Source organism: Sorex araneus, chromosome 7 (assembly GCF_027595985.1).
Source record: "Sorex araneus isolate mSorAra2 chromosome 7, mSorAra2.pri, whole genome shotgun sequence".
Lineage (NCBI taxonomy): Eukaryota > Metazoa > Chordata > Mammalia > Eulipotyphla > Soricidae > Sorex > Sorex araneus.
In genome coordinates this window covers 53698765-53722606 of record NC_073308.1, presented here as the reverse complement: position 1 = coordinate 53722606, position 23842 = coordinate 53698765, and the positions used below count along the sequence as shown (strand labels likewise).

The 23842-nt window shown below is 39.7% G+C and overlaps 1 protein-coding gene across 7 annotated transcripts in view; it reads left to right on the top strand.

The window, feature by feature from the left end:
* The window catches only part of RAPGEF2 (Rap guanine nucleotide exchange factor 2), a 239142-nt gene that overhangs the window by 176500 nt on the left and 38800 nt on the right, over window positions 1–23842 (top strand). For all 7 annotated transcript variants that reach the window (XM_055144324.1, XM_055144321.1, XM_055144320.1 and 4 more), the window contains one exon: window positions 14307–14438. In XM_055144324.1, coding sequence (XP_055000299.1) covers window positions 14307–14438 — 132 coding nt within the window. The remainder of the gene's footprint in view (window positions 1–14306; window positions 14439–23842) is intronic.

Here is a 23842-nt window from a genome sequence, read left to right as displayed (position 1 = left end):
GTCTCCTGTGATCTTACTCTCTCTGTCTTTTGCCCTTAGATCTTGGGTTATAAAGTGAACTCTCAGCGGCATGTTCCAAAGTAGTTACTTAGGCATTTCCGCTCTATTGTACTGTTTTAGTTCTCTGCCAAGCACTACTTATCATGTGTTGTTATTATTGTTGTTGTTGCTGCTGTTTATTACTTTGTCACATCACTCCCATTGAAATGTTAAGTATCACAACAGCAGAGATCTCGTCCGCTTTCAGATTCAACACTTATCAGAAGTATTTAAGGTATATTTAACATAAAAAAATCTTAATAAGTTCTTCATGAGGACTGAATTAATTAACAAGTCCAAAATTCCAATATTAGTAAGTATGTTATTGAAGTTCGGAATTAGTAGATAATTTGCCCATGGTACTTGTTTCCTTATGAGTAGATAAACATACTTGGAACTCAAATATGGTATAAAGACTAAAGATAGTAGCCAGAAAATAATCCCTGTATGTTCATGTCAGCAATCATAATAATAAATTACATTAACATTGCTAACCATCAGTTTTGTTATAAATAAGCCATGTGTTTTTTTAATTTTAATTTAATTTTATTTATTTTTTGCTTTTTTTTGCTCACGCCCGGCAATGCTCAAGGGTTATGAATTCCTGAATGCTCTGCACTCAGGAATTACTCCTGGTGGTGCTAGGGGGACCATATGGGATGCTGGGAATTGAACCTGGGTCAGCCGCGTGCAAGGCAAATGCCCTACCCGCTGTGCTATTGCCCCAGCCCTGCCTTTTCAATTTTTATAGATTATGAGAATTCTTTTTATACAAGCCACAACTTTTTTTTCTGGTATAAGCTGCTTGGGAATGTTATATAAGCAAAGTTTTAGAAATTTGACATTTTTATTTAAGAAAATATTAATATGGATTATATTGAAGTTCAGCCTATTTTTAAACACTTACTTTCCAAATCAATGCCAGAAACCAGGCAGAGCAATTCGTCTCCTTCCATGGTGGGATCTTGACTCTGCAGTGCTTTGAAAGCTACGTGGCGTCGCTAAGAGCGGTCATGGCTTAAAGGTGCCTGTGCCGTGGACAGAAGACCAGCCCTTATTAGCTCTGCTCTGTAGAGTAGGAGGATGGTCAGTTCTAAGTTCCCTTTCCCCTTCAGTGTATTTTCAGGGTTCCCCAGTGTTCTCAGAAGTCCAGGGCTGCTACTAGAAATACTGGACCAGCCTGACAGTGTGGACTTAATGCCCAGTGCCTGGTGCCCTGTGCCGTTCCCGCCCAGTGGTGGGTGGGTGTGTGTGGGGGGAACCCAGGAGCCATACGGGCTATGCATCAAGGTGCTTGGGGCCCTGCAGTGCTGGGGTCTGAACTTGGGGACTCTTGCATACAAGATGTGCAGAGAGACCCTTTGAGCTCTCTCCCTGGCCCCTATTATTTTTGCATTTTGTTATTTTAGGTACTTGTTGAAATGTCTAATGCTACAGTTTACATCATGGAATTCTATTTTTTTTTTCCTAACCCGTAAAATATCTGGTTTCTAGTTTTTGCAGTGCCCGTATCCTTCTTGACATCATTTCTTACAACTTTGTACTGAATCCTTAAAACCTTGGCCAGATCTATCATTATACTTTAATTTTTTAAGATCCTTTCCAATTACATACCAGAATTTTAAAAAATATTGGACATTTTTTACATATCTGTCCTCTCTTTAATCCCCCACCCCATTTTTATTGAAGTACTGTGATATAAAATACTGTTAATGATATTTTAATGCAAATGCTGTTCTAATGCCTGTCCTCTGCTCTTTTGACTATTTTGCAAGACTAAAAGAACAGAACTTGTTACATTGGCGAGGAAACGGAGCTGCACGAAATTTAAAATCTTTACACACAGCTTGGAAATCATCACTATTCTTTCTATAATTTCATATTATAATAATTTTATTAGGTTACTTTAAAAAATATCACTCAGTAGTAACTTGATTATATTTTCTTTTTGTTATTCTGGTTTTGGGGCCACACCCTCCTGTGCTCAGGGCTTTCTTCTGGCTCTGTGTTCAGGGAGCACTGTTGGCGGTGCTCAGGAGCCCATATGTGGTGCCAGGATTCAGACTCACAAGGCAAAGGCCTTACGCACTGTACTACCTCGCCAGCCCTTGATTATCTTATAACCTGACCTGCCTCCGTCCCCCCGCCACCCCGGCCATGGAAATTGGTTTAGTATTCTCATACTTAAGTCCAGGAGGAATTACCAAAGTACTGTAGCTGTGATCAAAGGTAGCAGATTACTGCGTAGAATTTATCTTTTGGAAAAGCTGGTTGACTGCAGAGTCCTCAGACTATCAGTTTAGCATTGAAAAGGGCATATTTCTGAGCTTGTTTGCTTGTGGTCATCTAGGTGGTCCACCTCGTCTTTCCTATCTTTTCTCACCACTTCCACTCCAGCCCCTTACAGTCCGTTTTTACCACCTTGCCCCCTAGGACAGTTTCACAGTTTCAGTTTTTCTATTTTCTTTTCTCAGCTATTTCCATTTTCTTCACTTCTCACTTTCCTCTGTGCCCCCCTCATCCCGAACCGTGGCTCCCAGCTGCAGGATTTTGATCTGTGGTACCCTTGGAATATTCTGGGGGACCCACAGGGACATGTGACGCCTGTTTGAGGAACACTACGCTACAGAAGGACCATAGAAATATGTGGTCCTTGTTAATTGCCTGGCAGTGCTCAGGGGACCATATAGGATGCTGGGATTTGAACCCGGGTTGGCCGCGTGCAAGGCAAACACCCTACCGGCTGTGCTATCACTCCAGCCCCCTTGCTGAGTCTTTTAAATTTATTCATTTCCCATATTGTTTTCTCACAGCGGTCTTACCACTTTACCCACCTAAAAAACCTTCTTATACTCATCTGTTACCCCTTGATATGACCCTCTTTATTACTTTCTAGAATAAAGTAATATGTATCTCCTCTTTCTCCTTCACTCCTGAAGCCCCTCCTGCCTCCAGATCTATAAGGACCAGGGAGCCAGGACTTCACCCGTCCCAATCACTGCCATATAACTAGCACCTAGAACGGTGCAGTAAATCTGTAAATACTTGTTAAATAAGTGGTGCATGAATCTTACAGTTCTGAGTAGTTTACATACACTCCCTCTGTCAGAATCCTGTTAGAATCTATACAGATAGGAAATTCTTTTTTTTTTTTCAGGTCAGTAGTTTTAAACTTTAACTTTTCAATCCTTGCTTATTAAAAAAGGTCTAAATTGTATCACTTAATTTAGTACTACTAGTCTTGGTGTAGTATAATTTTTCCTTCCTCTGTTCATCTTTCCTCTTATTTTGGCCATCTTACCTGTAACTGTTGCTGGAAGGAAGAGTGCTAATAGAAGTTAGTAGGGGAGAGAACACTGGATCACAGTTCCTGTGCAGTTTCTCTCAAGCTTAGTAACTTCAAGTCTAAATTAGGGTTATTAGATCAATGATTTGTGTATGTGTTCAGGGATACTACTACATTCTAGGTCCTTTTGTTTGAATAACCTAGAATGTGATTGAAATGATCTAAAAGTCAGAAAATTTCTCTCTTGGACCCATTGAAGCCTGCAGCTGCTGTGACAGTCACATTCTAGTGTCACGGGAACCTTTCCAAGATCTGACTTCCAGGAGGAGGATTTGGAAAATTAGCCAGCCTGGAAGTGAGACTGTTCTTCAAGGAGAGAGGAACAGCAAAGACTGAGAGCAACGTACAGTGTGATATTGGAAATAATCCCAAATAATTGCTTATATCTCACACAGAGAAGGAAGAACTGAGAGATGTGGAAAAGATTTTTTTTTTTAAGGTGGTCGGGAGGAGTGTGTGTTTGTGTGTGTGTGTGTGTGTATGCGTGTTTTAATGAGTAAAGATCTACAAAAAGATTTTTGGTTGGAATTAACACAATCAAGTGTGTATTTCTTTTTGAAAATGTTTGCTCTTAAGAGATTTAACCATGTAACAGGACACTTTAGCAAGTAGCAGGTAGTCAAGTGGAGTGTGTTTGTAAATCTCATATCAAAGTCACATATAGTGAGCGTGTGGCTAGGTGGCTATTTTGGCAAGTTTTTGGTTTTTTGTTGATAGTGAATTGAGGTTAACTTCTGGAATTTGTAAGTTAAACTGCTTCAAAGAAAACTTGCAGTTGCTAAAGTGTGTTTGTCTTTACGCATGCAAAGGAAGTGAGGTTTTTCAGTAAAGAAGCTGTGATACTGTTTTATGTGGGTTTATCTTGATTTAAGTTACAATAAACATGACTTTGAGTTGTGTGGGCAGATTTAATTACTATTTTTATTTTTATTTATTTATTTCTTTATAATAAGTGAGTCACCATGAAGGTACAGTTACAAATTTACCCATCTTCGTCCTTGTGTTTCCCTCATACTTAAGTACTATTTTTAAAACAATACAGAAATTCATATTAATGGCACCAGAGATTATGGAAAACCAGCCTCAGAGTGTTTCTCAATGTTTCTCTGTGTCCCTGTTTTATACCTGGGATAATGCATTAGAATGTCTACACAACAGAGCAGAAAAGTTCAGAGAGAGCAAAGTTGAAGGGTGGTAGAAGCTTAATAGAGTGATAGAATACTGAATGTTGGTGTTGATTGAGGGAGAATGTGCCTTCTAAGAGAGTTGCTCAATTGATTCTGTAAATAAATCTTTGCAGCTGACTGAGAAGGTCATGAAAAATGCTGGAGTATTGACAGAAGTGAGGGTACTAGGAAGGAGTCTACTTATGAGGCAGCGTGTGCCTGACTCTGTTTCAGTAATTACAACTATTCATTTGATGGTGCAGTGTCTAAGGTTTCCTGTTACGTTACAACAGAAAGTGGAAGGATGAAGGCAAAAGAAAAATCTGTTTGACCATTAGCAACTTTTGCAGTGTTTTCTTTCTGCTGGCCCTGGACAGTGAATGATTCATAGTAAACTTTCTGTCAGCTCTCCCATAGTGCCCTCCAGACAAAGGTAAAATGATGTGATTATCTGCTAAGCCAGAATTGACACATAGAACACTTGAAAATAAATGCTAAATTAAGTGTCTTACCACTGAAGTCCTTGAAAGTAAATGCTCAAATGAATATCTTTATCACTAAAATAAAAATTGACACACTAGATACAAAATTAATACCTACTCTTTTTGTTGGTAACTTCTGAGGGATAATATATAATTATTTTTGGTTTAAAGATTATTGTCTAGCTAAATTGTAATACTTATCACTAGGAGAAAAGTAGCAATTGTGGTGGTGCTTGGATAAAATCTAGAAATGAACCGTTGTCTGAGGTGTCATTAAAAATAAAGATAGTTCCCTGTGTATGCCTGTATAGGTGTGCGGATGAAAGGAAGTGAGGTTTTTCAGTAAAGAAGCTGTGATACTGTTTTATGTGGGTTTATCTTGATTCAAGTTACAATAAACATGACTTTGAGTTGTGTGGGATGACTTAATTACTGTTTTTAAAACAATACAGAAATTCATATTAAAAACTTGAAAGAAATATTTTAAAGTCAAGATAAGTACAGGTGAATCCCCAGTGATCTTCACATCTCGTTTAGAAATCAATACAGAGTCACAACTAGAGCTTTCCTACATGATTGCACCGTGTCCTAACTTCCTCTGGTCTTCTTAGAGCTTGTCTGGTGTCTGCTATTGAGAGTTGTCAGGAGGATATTAAACATGCCGATGGCACCCCTGCCTCTGGCTTTTGTTCTGATTGTTGTTGTACCTCAAATGCGTCTATTCCCACAGTCCACAGTAGGGTTTGGACTTTCACTCCTCTAGAGTCTTGACTCAGCTACTGCCTTTGCTGAGAGGCCTATGTCCCCTGTGGTCTGTTGCCTATTTTATAGAATTTCAACCCACTTCCCTGCATGGCATATTCTTGTTTTATGGTCTTTCCTCCAACTTTTTACTCCTCTCCACAAAGACGCTTGGAATTTGCATAGAGTCTACTTACTGACCAAGAATTTGGAGCGCATTCAAGATTCTTACAAGGGAAAAGAAGTTTCATGCATTTCCAATTTTTGAGAAAGACTTTAACTTGAATTTCAATAGAATTATTATTCTTTTCAAGCAGTCTTCAATGATTTTTTGAGTACTCAAGACCATGATTTCTAGACTAAATTGATCATCAAATCGGTAGGTGGTACTTTTTTGCAAACAAATACCACAGTATTTGCAAATTGGAATATGAGTAGATTTTAATATTCTTGTAGGACATTAAACAACTCAGAATATGTGTTATACTATTTTTAGTTCATGAGGAATTACAACTTTTTTTTGTTATCTTGGTACTTTTGTTTAGAAAACCTGGAATAGCACCTAGCACACTGGCAAGGGGTAGGTGCTGAACCAGAAAATGAACTATGTTTATCTAATTTAAATTGCACATTGTACTATCAGATGAAGATGTTAATCAGAATCACTCAGAGTCTCACCTACTCTTAGGATTTCACTGTGGAGGATTATTTTACAAATAGGTCGCAAAAGATATCATAGCTATATGAGGTAAAATAATGCTGGGGTTTATACTTTCAAACAAATTGTAATTAGTTCTAAAACTTTAAACATTACTTTCTCTTTTCTACAAAATTTAGAACACGCATTCTTAGTTAGCACACAGTTTCCTCTAAGTTGTGCCGTAGGCATGCAGGCCTCTCCATTCTGTGGAGAAAGCTTGTATTGTCTGACAGACTTTCTTGGTGGAAGGAGAAATAACATGGTGGCGCTTGAGTAAGAGTTTTATGAACTGTTGTCTGAGGTGTCATTAGGCCTGAACTCAGTCATTTTCAGCACTGAGAGTCATGTTGAGAAAAGTGGCCGAGCTGTGTTTCCTGGAGGAGGGCCACCCCGGTGAATAGCTGGCCTTCCGTCTTCTATAGCATGTAGACCTAAATGCACTGACATATGGATGTACTGGTGAATAGCTGGCCTTCCGTGGTCTTCCATAGCATGTAGACCTAAATGCACTGACATATGGATGTACTGGTGAATAGCTGGCCTTCCGTGGTCTTCCATAGCATGGAATGCACTGACATATGGATGTAGAATGATTTTCAAAGAAGTGAATTTTGCTTTTGGGTGAATAAGCCAGGGATTGAACCTGGGTCGGCTGCGTGCAAGGCAAGTGCCCTGGCCACCATACTCTCTTTCCAGCCCCACCTATTTTTGTTCAGAAAGGGAACATAGGCTCCTCCGTGGATCCCTTAGGAATCTTTTTTCCTTGGTTTTAACATTCGTTTTCCTAACTCCATACTCCCTTGAGCGTTTTTCTGACTGGGATAACTACGTGAAGTCCCTTTGGGGCTCATCAGGTTGTTGTCTAACGGTCACGCCTGCTGTCCTCTCGAATTAGCTCAGCTCCCCCCTCCCTCCAGGGTCTGCCACTTCCATGGCACCAATCCTCTTGGTCCTGGAAAACGAGAGACTGAGAACTCAACTTTCAGTAACTCTGATTAGCATTATCACAGATAGATAGTAAAAATTTTGCTAAACAAAATTTCAGGGGTTGGTTTTTCCAGTAGAAAATAAAGCTGTGCTTTTTCAGTGTAAAGTTTCTTGAAATATTTACTGTTTAAAAGTAAAGGCATCAGTAAAGATGGGATGAGCATATAACCCTGAAAATAGAGTAAAAGAAGTTTTTTAAGGGTAAAAATGACAAATTTTGAAGCCTCTTACCTGGGGACTTTGGAAAATCTTCTCAAACTATTTGAGCTTTTGTGTAGAATCCGGCTCCTTATAAGAATTAGAGGAAACAGAAATGTCAGATATTTTCAACATTATTTATTACATAGTATATGTCCCTAAAATAATGGCAGTAATTATTACTGGCGTGAAGAGAATGCGCACAAAGGAGTCTGAGATTTAAATAGGTGAAATGGAATACTAGATAAGGATCTTTTATTTGGGTTTTGTTTGTTTGGTTGGTTTGTGGGTTTTATGCACTCAGTGGAGCTTAGGGTCTACTACTGGCCCCGCATTCAGTACTCACTCCTGGCAGGACTGGGAGGACCATATGGGGTGCTGGGGATAGAACCCTGCTTGGCTATGGGCAAGGCAAACATGTTACCCTGCTGTACTATTACTCTGGTCCCAGAAGAGGATTTTTTTCTTTTTTTTTTTTTAAATTAAAGAACTTTGATTTACAAAGTTATCAGTGAGTTTTAGGCATCCAAAACTTCAACATCAATCCCTCGAACAGTGTCAATTTCCTTCCACCACTGTTCCCATATTACCTCCCCACCCTATCTACCACTTGTCAACTTGACAGGCACACTGCAAAGTTCCAGTGGCTGCAGCTTAGATCTCATGTTTTCAGTGTCGATGAGTCTGTGTTTTTGGATGTATGGTATACCACTCTATCATGTCTCAGTTTAACCGAAGCCCTGATGCCTGTTCACCCATTACTTTCTGTTCTAGAAGAGGATTTTTTTATAAGTTGACTCAGTGCCAATAGATGCATCTGGTTTTAGTTTTATTTTTTTCTTTTGGGATCACATCTGATGGTGCTCAGGGGGTTATTCCTGGCTTTGCACTCAGGAATTACTCCTGGCGGTGCTTGGGGGACCACATGGGATGCTGAGGATTGAACCCATGTTGGTCACGTCTGTGGCAAATGCCCTACCTGTAATACTATTGCTCTGACCCCCAAATAGTTACAGTTCGTCATTATTTTATTAAACTTTTCTTGGGCTGAGAAATGTTATACTTCCTTTTGGAGTGAGGGACTCTTTCAAAGAAAAGTATGCTTTTTTGGTCAATGGTTGTGGTGTATGAAATACTAATTATGGGGAATGTAAGGGAGGGGGAGGATGAGGGGGAGTTTTGGTTCCCAGCACCCTATGTTGTCTCCTGAGCACCACTGGGTATGACCCCAAAACCAAACAAACAAAAAGAAAACATTCTTCTGAAGAGGCAACAGATGTTTCATATAGCTCTATAAATACTACTCATCAACCCCCTCAATTTTTATGTGGGAAATGATGTGAGTTGTTTTGTTTTAGGTTCCAGATCAACATTTCACTTAAAAAATACAAATGTCTTTCAGATGACAAACTTTCTTTAGTTCTGATATTAATTATAGAACAGCTTTCACTATGCCAGGTGTCTTTCTTTAGGTTGATTAAATTAGTTCAACAGTTTATAATGAATTCTGTGTATGTGTGTGCCTAATTTTTTCTGATTATCAAATGTTAGGGAAATTATGTCACGTCAGATTTTGTTGCTACCAAAAAAGAACTACCAAAAAAGTTTACTTTTATTTCTTATACTGTGATGCTTTCAATTTATTTTTCATATATATACATGCGCCTATGTATATACACACATTTGTGTGTGTGTATAACATTCTTCAGTAATGAGTGTAAAGCAGAAATGATCTTAAGTGATGCTAGCTTGTAATACTGTAATGATCTATGTGATGGGATTGGCATAAAGAGTTAAAGCCATTTTATATTTTCCATAGATAGAATGATTTTAATGAATTTTGGATATATATAATTTTTCTGTAGATTTTAAAAACAGGAGCATAAAATTCCAGTAGTGTAAATAAAGAAAAGTATTCATTTGAGCAAATTCTAAGTGATACATCTTAACATAGAATTTTAAGTCCCATAGTTGTACCTATATACTTAATCTTAAATAATTTTACTCAAGTTAAATTACCAGGGAAGTTACCCATCACCTCCGCAAATCTTATGTGTTCTGTTGAATTAGTAGAAATGAAGTAACTGATTTCTAAATTTTCAGCTAAATTTTAACTGATGGCAATAGTTTATTTGTTTTATTTTTGACTATTGGATTTCTTGATCATCCCAACATAATAATTTGCATTGTGCAACAAAAAATTTCCATTTCCATTGCGTGTATAGTAATATACCAGTGTTCCTTGTAGAGCTTGTAACCAGGCATAGAGATGGGTTTGTGGGGAATGAAGAAAGAGGAAAAAGGGCAGCTACCCTAATCTTGACTACAAAATCACCAATTTGAGAACTTTTACGTATTCAACAAAATATTTTCTCAGTGATCTCAGACATGATGGCATTCATACTCACTGCTTTTTTTATATTCAAAATAGAGTTCATTTGTTATCTAGTAATTTTAGAAATGTCAACCATTAGATTAATTGGTAAATTGGTAAATATCAAATGCCTTTTCATATGAGACAAGTCTTTTGTGTAGTGTTTTCTTGCTTAAAACTGATTACAAGTCAAAGAAGCCCTCTTCAAGGCAAAAAATATAACAAACTATTATACAATTAATATTCAGGTTTGAGTGTATGCTTACTTTGTGCACTTGAGAAACTGATTTAAACATAACTTTGTTGTTCCACATGTATTTAGCTGTTCTTATGATTAAATTATGGTTTAATCATTTGACTAACAAGATTACAGTTGTGAGTTGCAGGTACTATAGTTTTAGAAGTACAGGTTGTTTGATTCAGTAAAAATGTGAGGAGCAATATATTTATAATACACAAATTAACATATTTACTTAGGAAGAATAATAAAATTAATGAGTTGGGGTTTAAATGAATTGCTACAAAATCAAAATGACTACAGTTGCAAGACAGTTTACATTCTCTACTTATTTATTCATTTGCTATGCTATAGCTTCTCAACAGCGCCTAAGGTACTTGGCCAACTCAGCCCAGTTGTTAAGTGCTGGGGCCTGAAGATGAGGTGCATGCTACTTGGGTCCTGTGGCACTGGGGAGTACCTGGGCCACCCAGGCAGTGGCCCAGGGGCCCATATGGTGTCAGAGATCAAGCAGGGTCCCCTGCGTGCAGTCCGTGCCCCTAACTCCTCTGCAGTCTCCCTGGCCCCAGAACCTTAATTGAATAGCTTACTGATAGTAATTTAAATAGCACTGGGCCACGCCCTGAAGAGTTTGAAAGAAGCCAGTCTGTTTATGACTCGGCCCGCTTTTGATACCCGATCCGCATGGCTTTTATGTGTTTCACTTGGGTCATTTTCTTCGGTTAGTCTTCCCCTTCCGGAGCGATAGCACGGTGGGTAAGGCGTTTGCCTCGCACACGGCCGACCCGGGTTCAGTTCTTCCATCCCTCTCGGAGAGCCCGGCAAGCTACCGAGAGTATCCCGCCTGCATGGCAAGTCTGGCAAGCTCCCCGTGGAGTATCCGATATGCCAAAAACGGTAACAACAAGTCTCACAATGGGGACATTACTGGTGCCCGCGCGACAGTGCTACAGTGCAGTGCTAGTTTTCCCCTCTGCAGGGAGTCATGTCACCCTCAGGTCTGGACTCGCTGGTGCTCGCTGCCCCGCCCCAGTCCACGTGGCTGCTCCTCTTCCCATGAGCACAGCTCCAGGTGCTGTTCTCTTAGAGCGAGAACTGTGCATTTTCCACTCTCAGTGTGTGACAACGAGGCAACTTTTCTTCATCCACAACCTTCACTACTGTGTACTGTCGTAGTTATCCCAACTTAAGGGAAATATCCAGGTGTTCTTACACATGACATCTGTTCTTACTTTCTGAAATAAAGAGGTATTGAACAATCCTAAATCATGCACGGTTTCACTTCTTAATTTTCCCTGTTTATTATATCTCAGGTGGTAGTGAGTGAGATAAGAAACACAGTTGAGAAACAAACTTTAGGGGCGGGGAGTAGTGCAGTTGTTAAAGTGTATACCCCAAACCAACTCCATTTCCAACACCACATGGTCCTCTGAGCAACTCTTGGGGTAGCCCTGAACACCACTAGGGTGGCCGAGGCAGCATTCTCTAGTTCTTGGACTGAACTGGGGGTTCTGGTCAGTCGAGAATCACTGGCAGGACCCTAGGCCTCCTGAGCAGCTCTTGATGTTTTCATTGTACATCCTGTTCGAACAATCGAGGGATAGTAGACGTTACATCTGGAGTTCAGGATGTCTTACCACCTTACTAATGCATACTCCAATAGTGTGTGACCAAGCAGATATTCCGTAAATCCATACAACATAAATACATAAAATTGAAGATTAGTTTTGTGGGCTTGTTTAGTTAGTAGAAATTCATTTAAAAGTTACACCTTCCTGTGAGATTTAATTTTTAACAATCACATTATGTGGCACATAAAGAAGTCTAATCGATAGAAATCAAGTTTATTGCTATGTAATCATATCAATTGGTTGTTGCTTTTTAAAACTGAACCTTTGAGTAGTGTTTTCCCAGCTGTCTTTTGTGGTATATGATCGATTTAAATAGAAGCATGGCATGGATGATGATAGATACCTATCCTACCTATAAACATATTATGTTTTACATACTAAAACATACTATTTTACTGATACCTATTGCTGAACTGCAATAAGTAAACTTTATAAAGTCATAATCATATGTCTCTAGAAGCTTCTGTCATTAAGTTATTGCTGAGGAAGTCCTACAGATTATTCATAAATTTACATTGTGCTTAAACCACTCAAAACTTTTTCATTGTTTTGGGACCATGCCTGGCAGTGCTCATGGGTCCCTCCTGACTGTGTACTCAGTGGATCATATCAGTGCCAGGGAATCCAGCCATGCAAGGCAAGAGTGTACCTGTTGTACTATTTCACCAACCCCAAAAACATTTAAAAAGTTTTCAGTTTAGAACATTTGCTTATATATTCCTTACAGGGAAATTACTACTCTTCCTAACATTTATCTGATATTTCACAGCATCTTCAGTTCTGTTTTTATTTTATTCTTTTGTGGAGCTGGGATTTATATTCAAGTTTTGTACAAGGAAGACATGGACTTTATACTGCATTTACTTCACGTTTTGGAGTAAATGTCTCACTTCTCCATTTCTCCATTTATTTGGCGTCTTATCAATAAGTCCCAAATAATTCTTGTTTAAATATTTCCTCATACGTTTGAAGAAAAAATATTTCTGTATTTTTATTAAAAACCATGATCTATTGAGTTATGACTGAGTGATAAATCTAATTAATCTCTTTGGAAGTTTGAATAATTAGCCAGTTAACATAAACGTGAGCCTCCTTCGGATGGACTTGTTCTAAAATGTGGGATGGCATCTTGTGTGTGAGGGAGAGGAAAGCGGCAAAGGAGGGACGGGAAAGATAGACTCTTAATTTTATTTTAAAAATAAAGTCTTTATAATTAGGAGCTGAGATGCACGCGGGAAAGAGAATGTTTTCATAAAGCACGCTGTTCGCCGATATTTTGAAATACAGTATATAACGTACTATGGAATAGTTTACAAGTCTTCCCTTAGCCCTTTTAATTCAAAAGAATTAGTATCAACTTAGAAAGATGTATGACTCTCAAGGGTATTGTTTGCTTCGTGTCTCATTCACTGACTTGCACATTGAGAGAAGGACTTTGTAAATATTTTTTGAATGGCAAATCGATGAATATTTCTTTCTCCAATTCATTTTCTCTCTTGGATAGGGGAGCGATAGAAGCACTTGAGAAAGACCTAGTGAATCTACTTAATGGAGCTTATTTTTGTTAAGGGTTTAAACATGAGCAAGAAGAAAATTGCTATTTCTGGGGCTGGAGTGGTAGCACAGCGGGTATGGCGCTTGCCGTGTGGGAACCCAGGCTTGGTCCCCAGCACCCCAGATGGTCCCCAAGCCCACCAAGAGTGATCCCTGAGCACAGAGCCATTAGTGAGCCCTCAGCGCAGCCAGGTGTGGCTCAACATCAAAATTAAATTTAGAAAGAAAAAGAAAAGAAAACTGATACTATTTTTGTATATGTGTCTAGTCAGATCAAGGTGCATCAAGATCTAGATTCTGAGTTCTTCAGAAGAGCATGTTCTTTTGTTTCTCCACTGAGGCTGACAGAGTTATTGCTGCAGTAATCCACTGCTGAGTTCAAGCTGCTCCTTCAATAAAACCAAAAATCTTTTAAGCATCATTTGCATATAAAAGACCTCTAAGACCATGTCTGGTTGTGGGGGGGGAGTTGTTTTTTTTTTTTCAATTTAAGCTGTTTGTTGCCACAGAGTCATGTTTGTGATTTTGTGTCAACAAATAGAGACAGAGCTGCTCATTAGTATATCATTTGAAAATTGCAGTTCATTGGACTCAGTGCTCCCCAAAGTTAACCACTACATCCAACTATTTCAGCACTAAATTCAATATTAAGTTTCATTGAAGGCCCATAAACTTAAACAGTCTGTGTTGCAGCTTGTGCTAAATAGGACAGTATGTAGTAATTCGTGAATTAAGCACATGAGGGCCCTTTTGAAGTGATGGGAAGAAAATATAAATTGTATGATTGTAAATGTCTTCTCTGAGTCCTCGATCCAAATGGTAATCCTGCTTTTTCCTGCTCCTTCCATAGCTTCCTGCAGATTTCACCAAACTGCACCTTACTGATAGTCTCCACCCACAGGTGACACACGTTTCTTCCAGCCACTCAGGATGTAGCATCACCAGTGACTCTGGGAGCAGCAGTCTTTCGGACATCTACCAGGTAAGGAAGTGCAGCCCTGTCGTTTGTTCATCATGGCCTATCTCAGGGAGTTTCATGACTGTTTATTATACAGTTTATGTGTGTATCATAGAGACAGACACACATATATGTGGACCGTTACTGTTTATGCATCACATAGACACGTAGTTGACCGCATGCTTGTTTTAGGAAGAACGACTGCTGTCTTCTTACTGTATTTGCCTCTCCTTTGATCAGGTACCAGAATTTCAAGGAGAGGGGTTACAATGGAAAAATTTCTCTTGATTGTTAATAGTCCATTAATTTGATTATAAACGTATCAGGTTTGTCACTCAAGTACAGTTTTAGGAAAAAACTGTAGAATTGCCCTTTTTGTTTTGTTCTGGTTTGTGGTTTGGGTCATACCTGGCGGTGCACAGGGGTTAGTCCTGGCTCTGCATTCAGGAATTACCCCCTGGCGGTTCTCAGGTAACCATATGGGATGCTGGGAATCGAACCCGGGTTGCCTTCATGCAATGCAAACACCTTACCCGCTGTGCTATTTCTCCAGCCCCAAGAATTGCCCTTTTATAATAATTTTTTTGCTTTATAGTCGTGAATATGACAAAGGGAAGAGAGTGAGGTTGGATCATTGAATTTCTGTGTATTTTTAAAATCTGAGATGTACTTAAGAGGCGGGGTGCTTCTCCACCTGTGGAAGCACTTGAAAGACTTTAGGCTCCAGTTAGTCTTCAGTCATGTTGGAACAATTCAGAGTCCTCAGTCCCTGGCATGCTGATGGTGGTTGGGAACAGACATCCCATCAAGAATTTCCTTTGTACTTACTCCCAGGCTACTCAAGGTACTAACAACAACAACAACAATCCTGGCTCTGTGCTAAGCAGTCACTTCTGATCACTTCTGGAGATGTGTGTGGGACTATATAGAGTGTCAGGGATCAAACTGGGGGCAGCTGCTTGCAAGGCAGGTGCTTCAATCCCTGTAAGGTTTCTCCTGATCCTACTTTGGATGTACTTTCGAAAAGCAGTGATAACTACTCAAATTCAGACTGTTCCTACTACACATCTTCCAGTGTATAACCATCTGAGTTTGAAGACAAGGGCTTCCTCGTGATCTTTCAAATAATATTAAGAATAACTACTTGTACTTTAAGTTGTCCCAGTACAAGGAATACTTTGGAATAAATATTAAAAAAAAAAATTAACCCACCAATAGGTAGGGGTTTGATGAGGGAGGAGGGCAAAATTGTGTTGGTCTTCTCTGACATTTGAAAATGTGATAACTCTATGAAGAGCAAATTACAAAATACAGATTAATGCAAGTTATCTCCCTGAGAGGGTGGGAGGAGGGTAATTAAAGAGCAGGATAGAATAACAAAGTTGTATTGCTGTCATTTGGGGGCCACACCTGTCAGTGGTTTAGGACTGCTCTTAACTCTGTGCTCGGGGTAGCTTCCTGAGTTGCTCAGAGAACCATGTAGTTGTGGGCATCAAACCGAGCCCTCTGTCTGCTCACTATAAGCTCAACTTGAAAAGCTCTTTCTCCAGCCCTGGAATAACTAGTTTCAGAACAAAGAAATCCTCCTGTCTCTCTTTTTTTTTTTAACTTTTTATTGAGTTGTCATGAATTGCAATTTTGCAAATTAATCATTCATGATTAAGTTTCAGGCATATAATGTTCCAGCACCAATCACTTTACCAGTATCTCCTTCCTTCTCCCAATGTCCCCAGTTTTCCTCCTGCTCCACAGCCAGCCTCTCCCTTCACCATTGTCTTAAGGTTCCCCTCACTGACTTATCCCTCTCTCCCCCACTCTAGTGGCAAGCTTCCAACTGAAGACCCATTCTCATGCTCTAGGTTTCAATTACCTTTGGACACTGAAACATAGGAATTCCCCTATTATGTTTCTTTATATTCCATACATGAGAGAGATCATTCTATATCTGTCCCTTTCCCTCTAACTTCACTCAGCATGGCACTCTTCAGCTCCATCCACATAGCAGTAAATTGCATGACTTCACTTTTCTTATGGCTGCATAATATTCCATTGTTATATATGAACCATAGTTTCTTTATCTAGTCATCTGTTCCTGGGCACTTGGGTTGCTTCCAGATCAAGCCTTCTCTGTTTCAACTGGGGCCACAATGGCTTGGAGTGGGAAGTTGGGAAGTGAGAAAGTTTCTGTCTGTGGTGTCTTTTTTTCTCTCTTGAGTTCATTTATTGAGAGGGTTGGTCGTGGAGTTTTAAGGGGAAAGAAGTTTTGTAATAATTTTTTGGGGAAAGTAGGCTAACAAATTGACAGCAGTAGAGACTCAGTTTCTGAGTTGGTGCCATCAAATGCAGAGTGATTTCTTTTTGTCGTGTAAAGTCATTTTCACCACAGTAAGCACCAAAAAAGCAAAGATATGGCTTCAGTCGGGACAGAAATTTATTAAACGAGCATAATCCAACCACTGTGGTGTCACAAATCAAGTTCTAACTACAGAGCTTTGATTTTTATATGCCTTCCAATTGTATCGCTTTCTTCTATCTGGACCCTGTCTTGCCTTCAAGTTCTTCACTTATTACCTTCTGAAAGTTAGGTCCTGCCTTTGTTTTATCCCCCAGCAATTCTTTTATTTGATCTTTAATGGAAATGATTGTCACATTCTCTGCTGTTTCTTCCTTTTGGAACAGCTTTGAGAAGGCAGGGAACTTGTCTTGTTTCCACTTTCTCTTCCAGCCTAGCAGACTGCCAGGAAGTCTCAGGCATTCGGTTAAAGATGTGTTATAAATATGATTGAAACACTAGAACAGGGATTATAAACTTAATATGAAGGAAAGTAAAGACAGGAGGCGTGAGAGCTAGACACAGAACGCACTAGAAACTCAAATACTAAAGATGTGCTTGAGTTGAAAAAAAAGATTATCTTGGAAGCTGATGGGACATTAGCTGAAAGAGGAGAAAGTGAGTGACAGGAAGTAGAACATCTAAATTGATGGTAGGAAGCAATGCAATTTCCAGTCATGATAAGATGTGACATAATAAGATATCAGGCCAGTGGCTTAGTTAGACTGGAAATACTTGTACAAAAATAGACAAATCAATAGAAACAAGAATTCAAGTAAAATGGAACTCTTTTGCATGGGTGTAATTTATAACAAAGGAAGCCTCACAAACAGGAAAGTGATGTAATATGGTAAGTGGAATTTGGAGTAGGGAGTTATTTTGTAGTTTCAGTTTACATTGTAATTAAGATTAATTCCAGATCAACTAAAGAAACTCAGTAGTAAATTATTAAGTGGTCAAATGTTTAATAAATATGAGAAATATAAGATAATATTATAAATATAGATGTAAAATATATTTAATAAATATAAGAAAAATATTGGAACGGGGTTGGAGTGATAGCAAAGAAGGTAAGTCATTTGCCTTGCATGTGGCCGACCTGGGTTCAATTCCCAGCATCCCATATGGTTTTCCAAGCACTGCCAGGAGTAATTCATGAGTGCAGAGCCAGGAGTAACTCCTGTGCACGGCTGGGTGTGACCCAAAAAAAGAAAAAAGTATTGGAACAAGTACTTACCTGTAAAAAACTAAAGAACGCCGAGGGGCGCGTGCACTCGCGGGCTCTCCGGGCGGCTCTGTCTCACCGCCCGCGTCCGGTGCCCCAGAACCGCTGTGTGTGCTGTTAGTCGAGGGCAGGCGACGGAAGGAAGAAGGAAGAAGGCCAAACTGGTTGCTCGATCCATTTATTTCATTCTCTCCCTCCGCTTCTCTCCCGCTCTCCTGGATCTCTCCCCGTGGATCTGCCCTGTGGATCTGGCTTGTGGATCTGGCCCCCCAACCCACTCTCACAGCCTAGTTAAATCTCCACAGCATCAGGGGGTTGGGGCCTACACGTAGGTGTGGTCACCATCAATAGGGTAAGGTTCCTTTCCCTTAGGGGATGCTTCTCCTAGGACTTAATTCTCTTTCAGCAGGAGGATCCACCCAAGGGCGGAGTCCCATGAATGTGTTTCTCTTCTCCTCAGCCAGCAAACATATAAGAATTCATAATATTAATTATTTTGTATGGACACAATAAGAGATGCATTAAAGCTTATAGAATTGCTCTCCTGGGGCCATCTCAATCTCAGACTACAGTGCTCAGGCCAGATCAGTCTTTCCTATCCCTGGCAGGGTCCCAGTCTCATAATTACTATTGGATCATGACAGCATTTGTCTATGATCAAGCTCTTAACTTATAGTTAAGAATTAGGCACTTTGGCCAGGCCCATCTCGATGCCAGGGTAGCACATAACTCACCGCTTGCCCTGGATCCTTCCTGTCCCACGTCGGGGACCCTACTTTAGGGTGCTAGGAACTGAGGGCAACTGAGGCTTAAGTGGAGAAAGCAGAGGCCCGGGAGGGAATATTCGAGGCCAATTAATTCCCAAGTTATAAAAACATAATATTGTCTTCTTGTGTCTATACAAAACAGTCATAGCTTTAAAGTAAATTATTCAAAAGGCACAAGAAGAGGAGAAAGGCAATATTAACTTATATAATATAAATTCAGTATCCTAGGAAGGTCTGACCTTGCAAATTAGCAGAGTCGGATTAAGGGAAAGCCGAGGAATAACTCCTTTGGGGAAGAGAGCATGGAGAAGTGATTATAGCTAAACAAAGGGATGGGAGAGAGTCGGGAACACCTTGATGGGTGTGACTGGGGTAAGCCTAAACTCTGGGTAAAACCGGGACAAGCTACTTGTGGCAAGGAGGGAAAGGCTAAAGTAATGTCATCCTACACTTACCAATAGTTTTAATATAATTTACTTGTTGCAAATTAAGTAATAATCCTCAGCTCACAGTATAACAATAAAGGACAAAAATAGGTAATTTGCAGAAGAGAACATGGAAATGTATCTAGTATAAAATTACGAACAGCATGAAATAAACTGCACTATAGCACTGTCATCCCCTTGTTCATTGATTTGTTCGAGCGGGCACTAGTAACATCTCCATTGTGAGACTTGTACAAGCATGAAATAATATAAGAAATTTCTTAACGCAACCATTATACTTATTGCCAAATATACTTTATATTTTATACATAGCTGATTTGTCTGCACTTAAAACTCCCTATCAGCTTTATCATTTACTGTAATTGTAGCATAAACATATTGAAGTCTGAGGTGGTGTTTGAGCTAAATATGCATGTTTAAAATTCTGCACAAAATGCATTCTTATCAAGAATACTTTTAATGGGTGCTGGGAGATAGCACAAGGCTAGGAATAGTTTGAACCCTGAACCCCGCCCCCAGCATCACTGCAGGATTGGAGAACTTGGAGCTCTGCAGGGACCAGCAGCTTTGAGTTGGAAGACCCTTGCCTGGAGCCACCTGACCTAGGTAGTTGAGGAGCCTCTGGAGTGGCCCCGGGAGACAATGAGCATGCTTGGGCGTCCTGTGTCCCCCTCGGAAAACACTCTGATTTTAAGAAGCTCCCTTAGACACGGGGGGTGGGGGGGGGTGGGGTCCTGAGGAAAAAAACTTTTGTGGATGATTTTGTTAAATTAACTCTTTACGAGTTTTTAGGGCATTTACTATTTCCTCCGTAGTTTTATTTTTTTTAACATTCTTTGAAAAAGAATGTTTTTTTAAAAAAATTCTTCTAAAAAATGTAAAATGTAAAATAAAATGGTTTTAGAAATCATATTCTTAACTCCAGAATACGTATAGTCGATTTTGATTGAAATAATTCATAGAGCTTTTAGCGCTGATGAAAGAATATTTCTTAAGACTATTATTTGACTGGGGCTGGAGCAATAGGGCGTTTGCCTTGTACTCGGCCAACCCAGGTTCGATTCCCAGCATCCTATATGGTCCCCTGAGCACCGCCAGGGGTAATTCCTGAGTGCAGAACCAGGAGTGACCCCTGTGCATCGCCGGGTGTGACCCAAAAAGCAAAAACAAAAACAAAAGCAAAGACTATTATTTGACTATTACTATTTCTTGAGAATTATCAATATGATAAGACTATTAATTTTTTGACCATTAATATACATAAAAATATGTGGGAATCATTTGTGTGGAAGTTATTTGTCTAACTAAAAAATGTTTTATTCTTGAATTTAAGATGAATATTATCACTTTTATTTATTTTTTTAAGTTTGGGGCCATATTCTGCAGTGCTCAGGGCTTACTCCTAGACCTGTGCTCAGGGATCACTCCTGGCAGGCTCAGGGGACTATATGGGGTGCCAGGGATTAAATACAGGCCACTCAGTGCAAGCTGTACTGCTGCTCCGGTCCCCTTAATCAGGTAGCTTTTAATATAAAGTGTGTATAGAATGAAAACTTTTGAAGAAAAAACATTAAAAATAGTACTGTAGTTTGGAGGAAGCTAGAGAATGACAAGTGTCTATATTTATGTAGTTTTATAAATACTTTTGATTTTATGACAGCAAAACAGAAAACATCTTATTCTGTTCCAACTCCTGTGCCTTATTGAAGAGCTCGGGATCATCACGCTCCCTGTCATACTTGATGGAACCAGGGTCGACTGCACGCAGGGCAGGCGCCCAGCCTCTGGACAGTTGGCTCTAGCTCTCAATTTAGTGCCGTGTATTGAGATGAATGGGCAAATGGCTGAGTATGGGAGTCTGTGTTTCCCAGTCCTGCCTTGGAGTGGAACGTGGGCACTAGGCATTGCTTTGTCCTGTTCATGTTGGGCAGCTTATTTAACGTCCTGAAGTGCTTGCTCATCTGAAAAGCTAAGCTAAAATTCCTAGCATGTCGAATTGTTATATAGATCAATAAGTATTAAAAGCATCAGATGTAGTATTGAATTAAGGTTGATCATTCAACACAGTTCACTATTTTTAATTGGGGGCCGTGAGCTAGGCCACGCCTACCTGTGCTTAGAGGTTTCTGTCGGTGGCACTCCGGGCGGCACATGGGTGCTGGGCTTTGAACCCGGTTGGCTGGTAGCGAGGCCACTTCCTTCCTTGCTCTACTGCCTCGCTGGCCCGAGGTTCACTATTTTTATAACATATAAGTGGTGGGATTATAAAAGAATCTTGTTTTCTGGACAAATTCTGACAGTATAAATTGTGTACAATGCTCGTTGCCGAGAGGAGAAGCATTAAAACTATACAAGTACTGAGCCCTTCTCTCAGTACCTCCTAGAAGCCCCGGCACCTGGACCTCTCACTCGCAAGAGTCTTGCTGGTAGAAGGCAGGATTGAGGTCAGGGCTCAGTACTCGGCTGTCTTGGTGGGTCAGAGCCTGAAGTTTGCCTCCGCACACAGAGGGCTAATGAGCAGAGCCCCAAATCTCACCCACCGTCACTCGGCCACCTCTTTGGCCAGAGCTGAGAGGGCTTTTCGACCCTCACTGGAGAAAGGGACTTCGATCTAGCATCAACTGATTTTTTTCACCATTATTGGATCAAAGTACAGTCATATGGGGCGTCCCATGTATTAATGATAAAACTGGTTTATAAAGGTTAAGGAACTTTGGTAAAGTGACACAATGAGTGTTAGAGCTGAGAACTGAACTATTATGCCTGTGCTTATTCAGCAGACAGAACATTAGGAAAGCACAACTGCCAGACACCCCTTGTTTCATATGGGATTCATTCAACTATTTATAAATACATTCAACATTGACTTTTATAAATTTATTCAACTTATTCAACAGTTCTTGATTATTTAAAGAATAAAATATACATAGCATAAGTAATATTTTTTTACACAAATTGCATAGGGTTCTACTTTGGAGACAGTTATCCAAGTCACATTGGAAACTTTGTTATGTTTGAAACAGCTTAAACAGCTTATTAAAGTGATGGCAATGATGCCCTTTGGATAGTATCTTATTTTTCATTATTTATGCCGTATGTTATATATTGAAGAAAGCCTTTCCATAGTTGGGCTTTTGTATTGCACTCTTCAATAGGGGCCCTTCAATGTAAGCAGACTATTTTAGAGTATACTTGAAAATGTAAGATAATAATCTTCAATGTTAAGATAAAACAAGGGTGAAGATGTAATCATAGCAAGCATTAGCAAATTGTCACATTTCTAGACTTCAGAAGTAAGGTGATAATAACAATGCTGGCCTAGTTTTTCTGATCACAGCCTTGGCATACTATATCACATTAGGTTCTACCTCAGTTTCATTCTATAATCTAGAGACAGTTCTGTGAATTCGGAATTTAAATGAGGAGATGTGTTTCTGAGCTTGTCACAGTTGATTCTTTCGCCTTGGCTGCAGGGCAAACCCCCTTCCCCCCTCCCAAGCTGCAGCCCTTCTGCTAATGATGGTTTTATCTGAACTGTAGTGTTTATTGAGGCCATTGTTCAAAGAGGTTTTATGGGCATTAGGTTTTCCATTTTATATTATTCTGCCCTCATCTGGAATTCTGTATTCATTTTCTTTCTTTTTTTTAAATATAAAGTTGAGGGGTGGGGGGCTGCGGGGCGGAAGGGTGGGCGGGAGGTTCACTGTGGTTCTTGGTGGTGGAATATATGCACTGGTGAAAGGATGGGTGTTGGAGCATTATGTAACTGAGACTTGAGCCTGAAAGCTTTGTAACTTTCAATATGGTGATTCAATTAAAAAAATAAAAATAAATAAATAAATAAATATAAAGTTGAGATAGCCCAACAGAAAAAGATTGGTTTGAAATTGGTGTCTTTAGTGATGGAGGAAATATTTACAAGTGCTGGAGTTAGTCATTGGTGGTGGGTTTGACTGTGTTGAGGGGCAGAAAGAAGAGCATGTCACCTGGCGGGGTGTGCTGTAGTGCTTCCTAAGTTTATAGTTCTGAGCATTGGTCATTGGGAGAATTTATCTGATAGTTAATATCTTGTTTGCATATTTCTCACGTATTTGTGACCTGTTTTCCATTAAAAGAGAACTATTCTAATAGAGAAGAATAGTTCAATTTTCTTGCATTAATAAATCCACATATCTTTTAGAGAAGATATTACTTATAGTGAATTGTCACACTTACATTCTTTTTGTTTATTTTGGGGTCTGGGCCTCCACCCACTGGTGCTCAGGGGCTGTGCTCAGGAGCGACCCCTGGTGGTGAATGGGGACCATACTTTTTTTCTGAGGATTTGGATTAGGGTCAGCAGGATGCAAGTGTCTTATCCCATATACTATCTCTCCAGCCCCAAATTCTTAACTTTCAGACCATTCTCTTTGAAAAATGGAGTGCAGCCACATAATTATTCTTCTGTTTTAATGGAGGGTGGCACATCCAATCGTACTCAAGGCTTACTCTTGGTTCTGTGCTCAGGACTCACTTCTCGATTGATTGAACCAGGGGGATTGAGGCTGGGCCAAATGTGTGCATTGCAAGTGCTCTACCCTTTGTGCTGTCACTTTGGCTTCTGTTGTTCCTTTAAAAAAATTAATTTAGGGGTCCTCCCAGTAAGTTGGTGTTTTAAT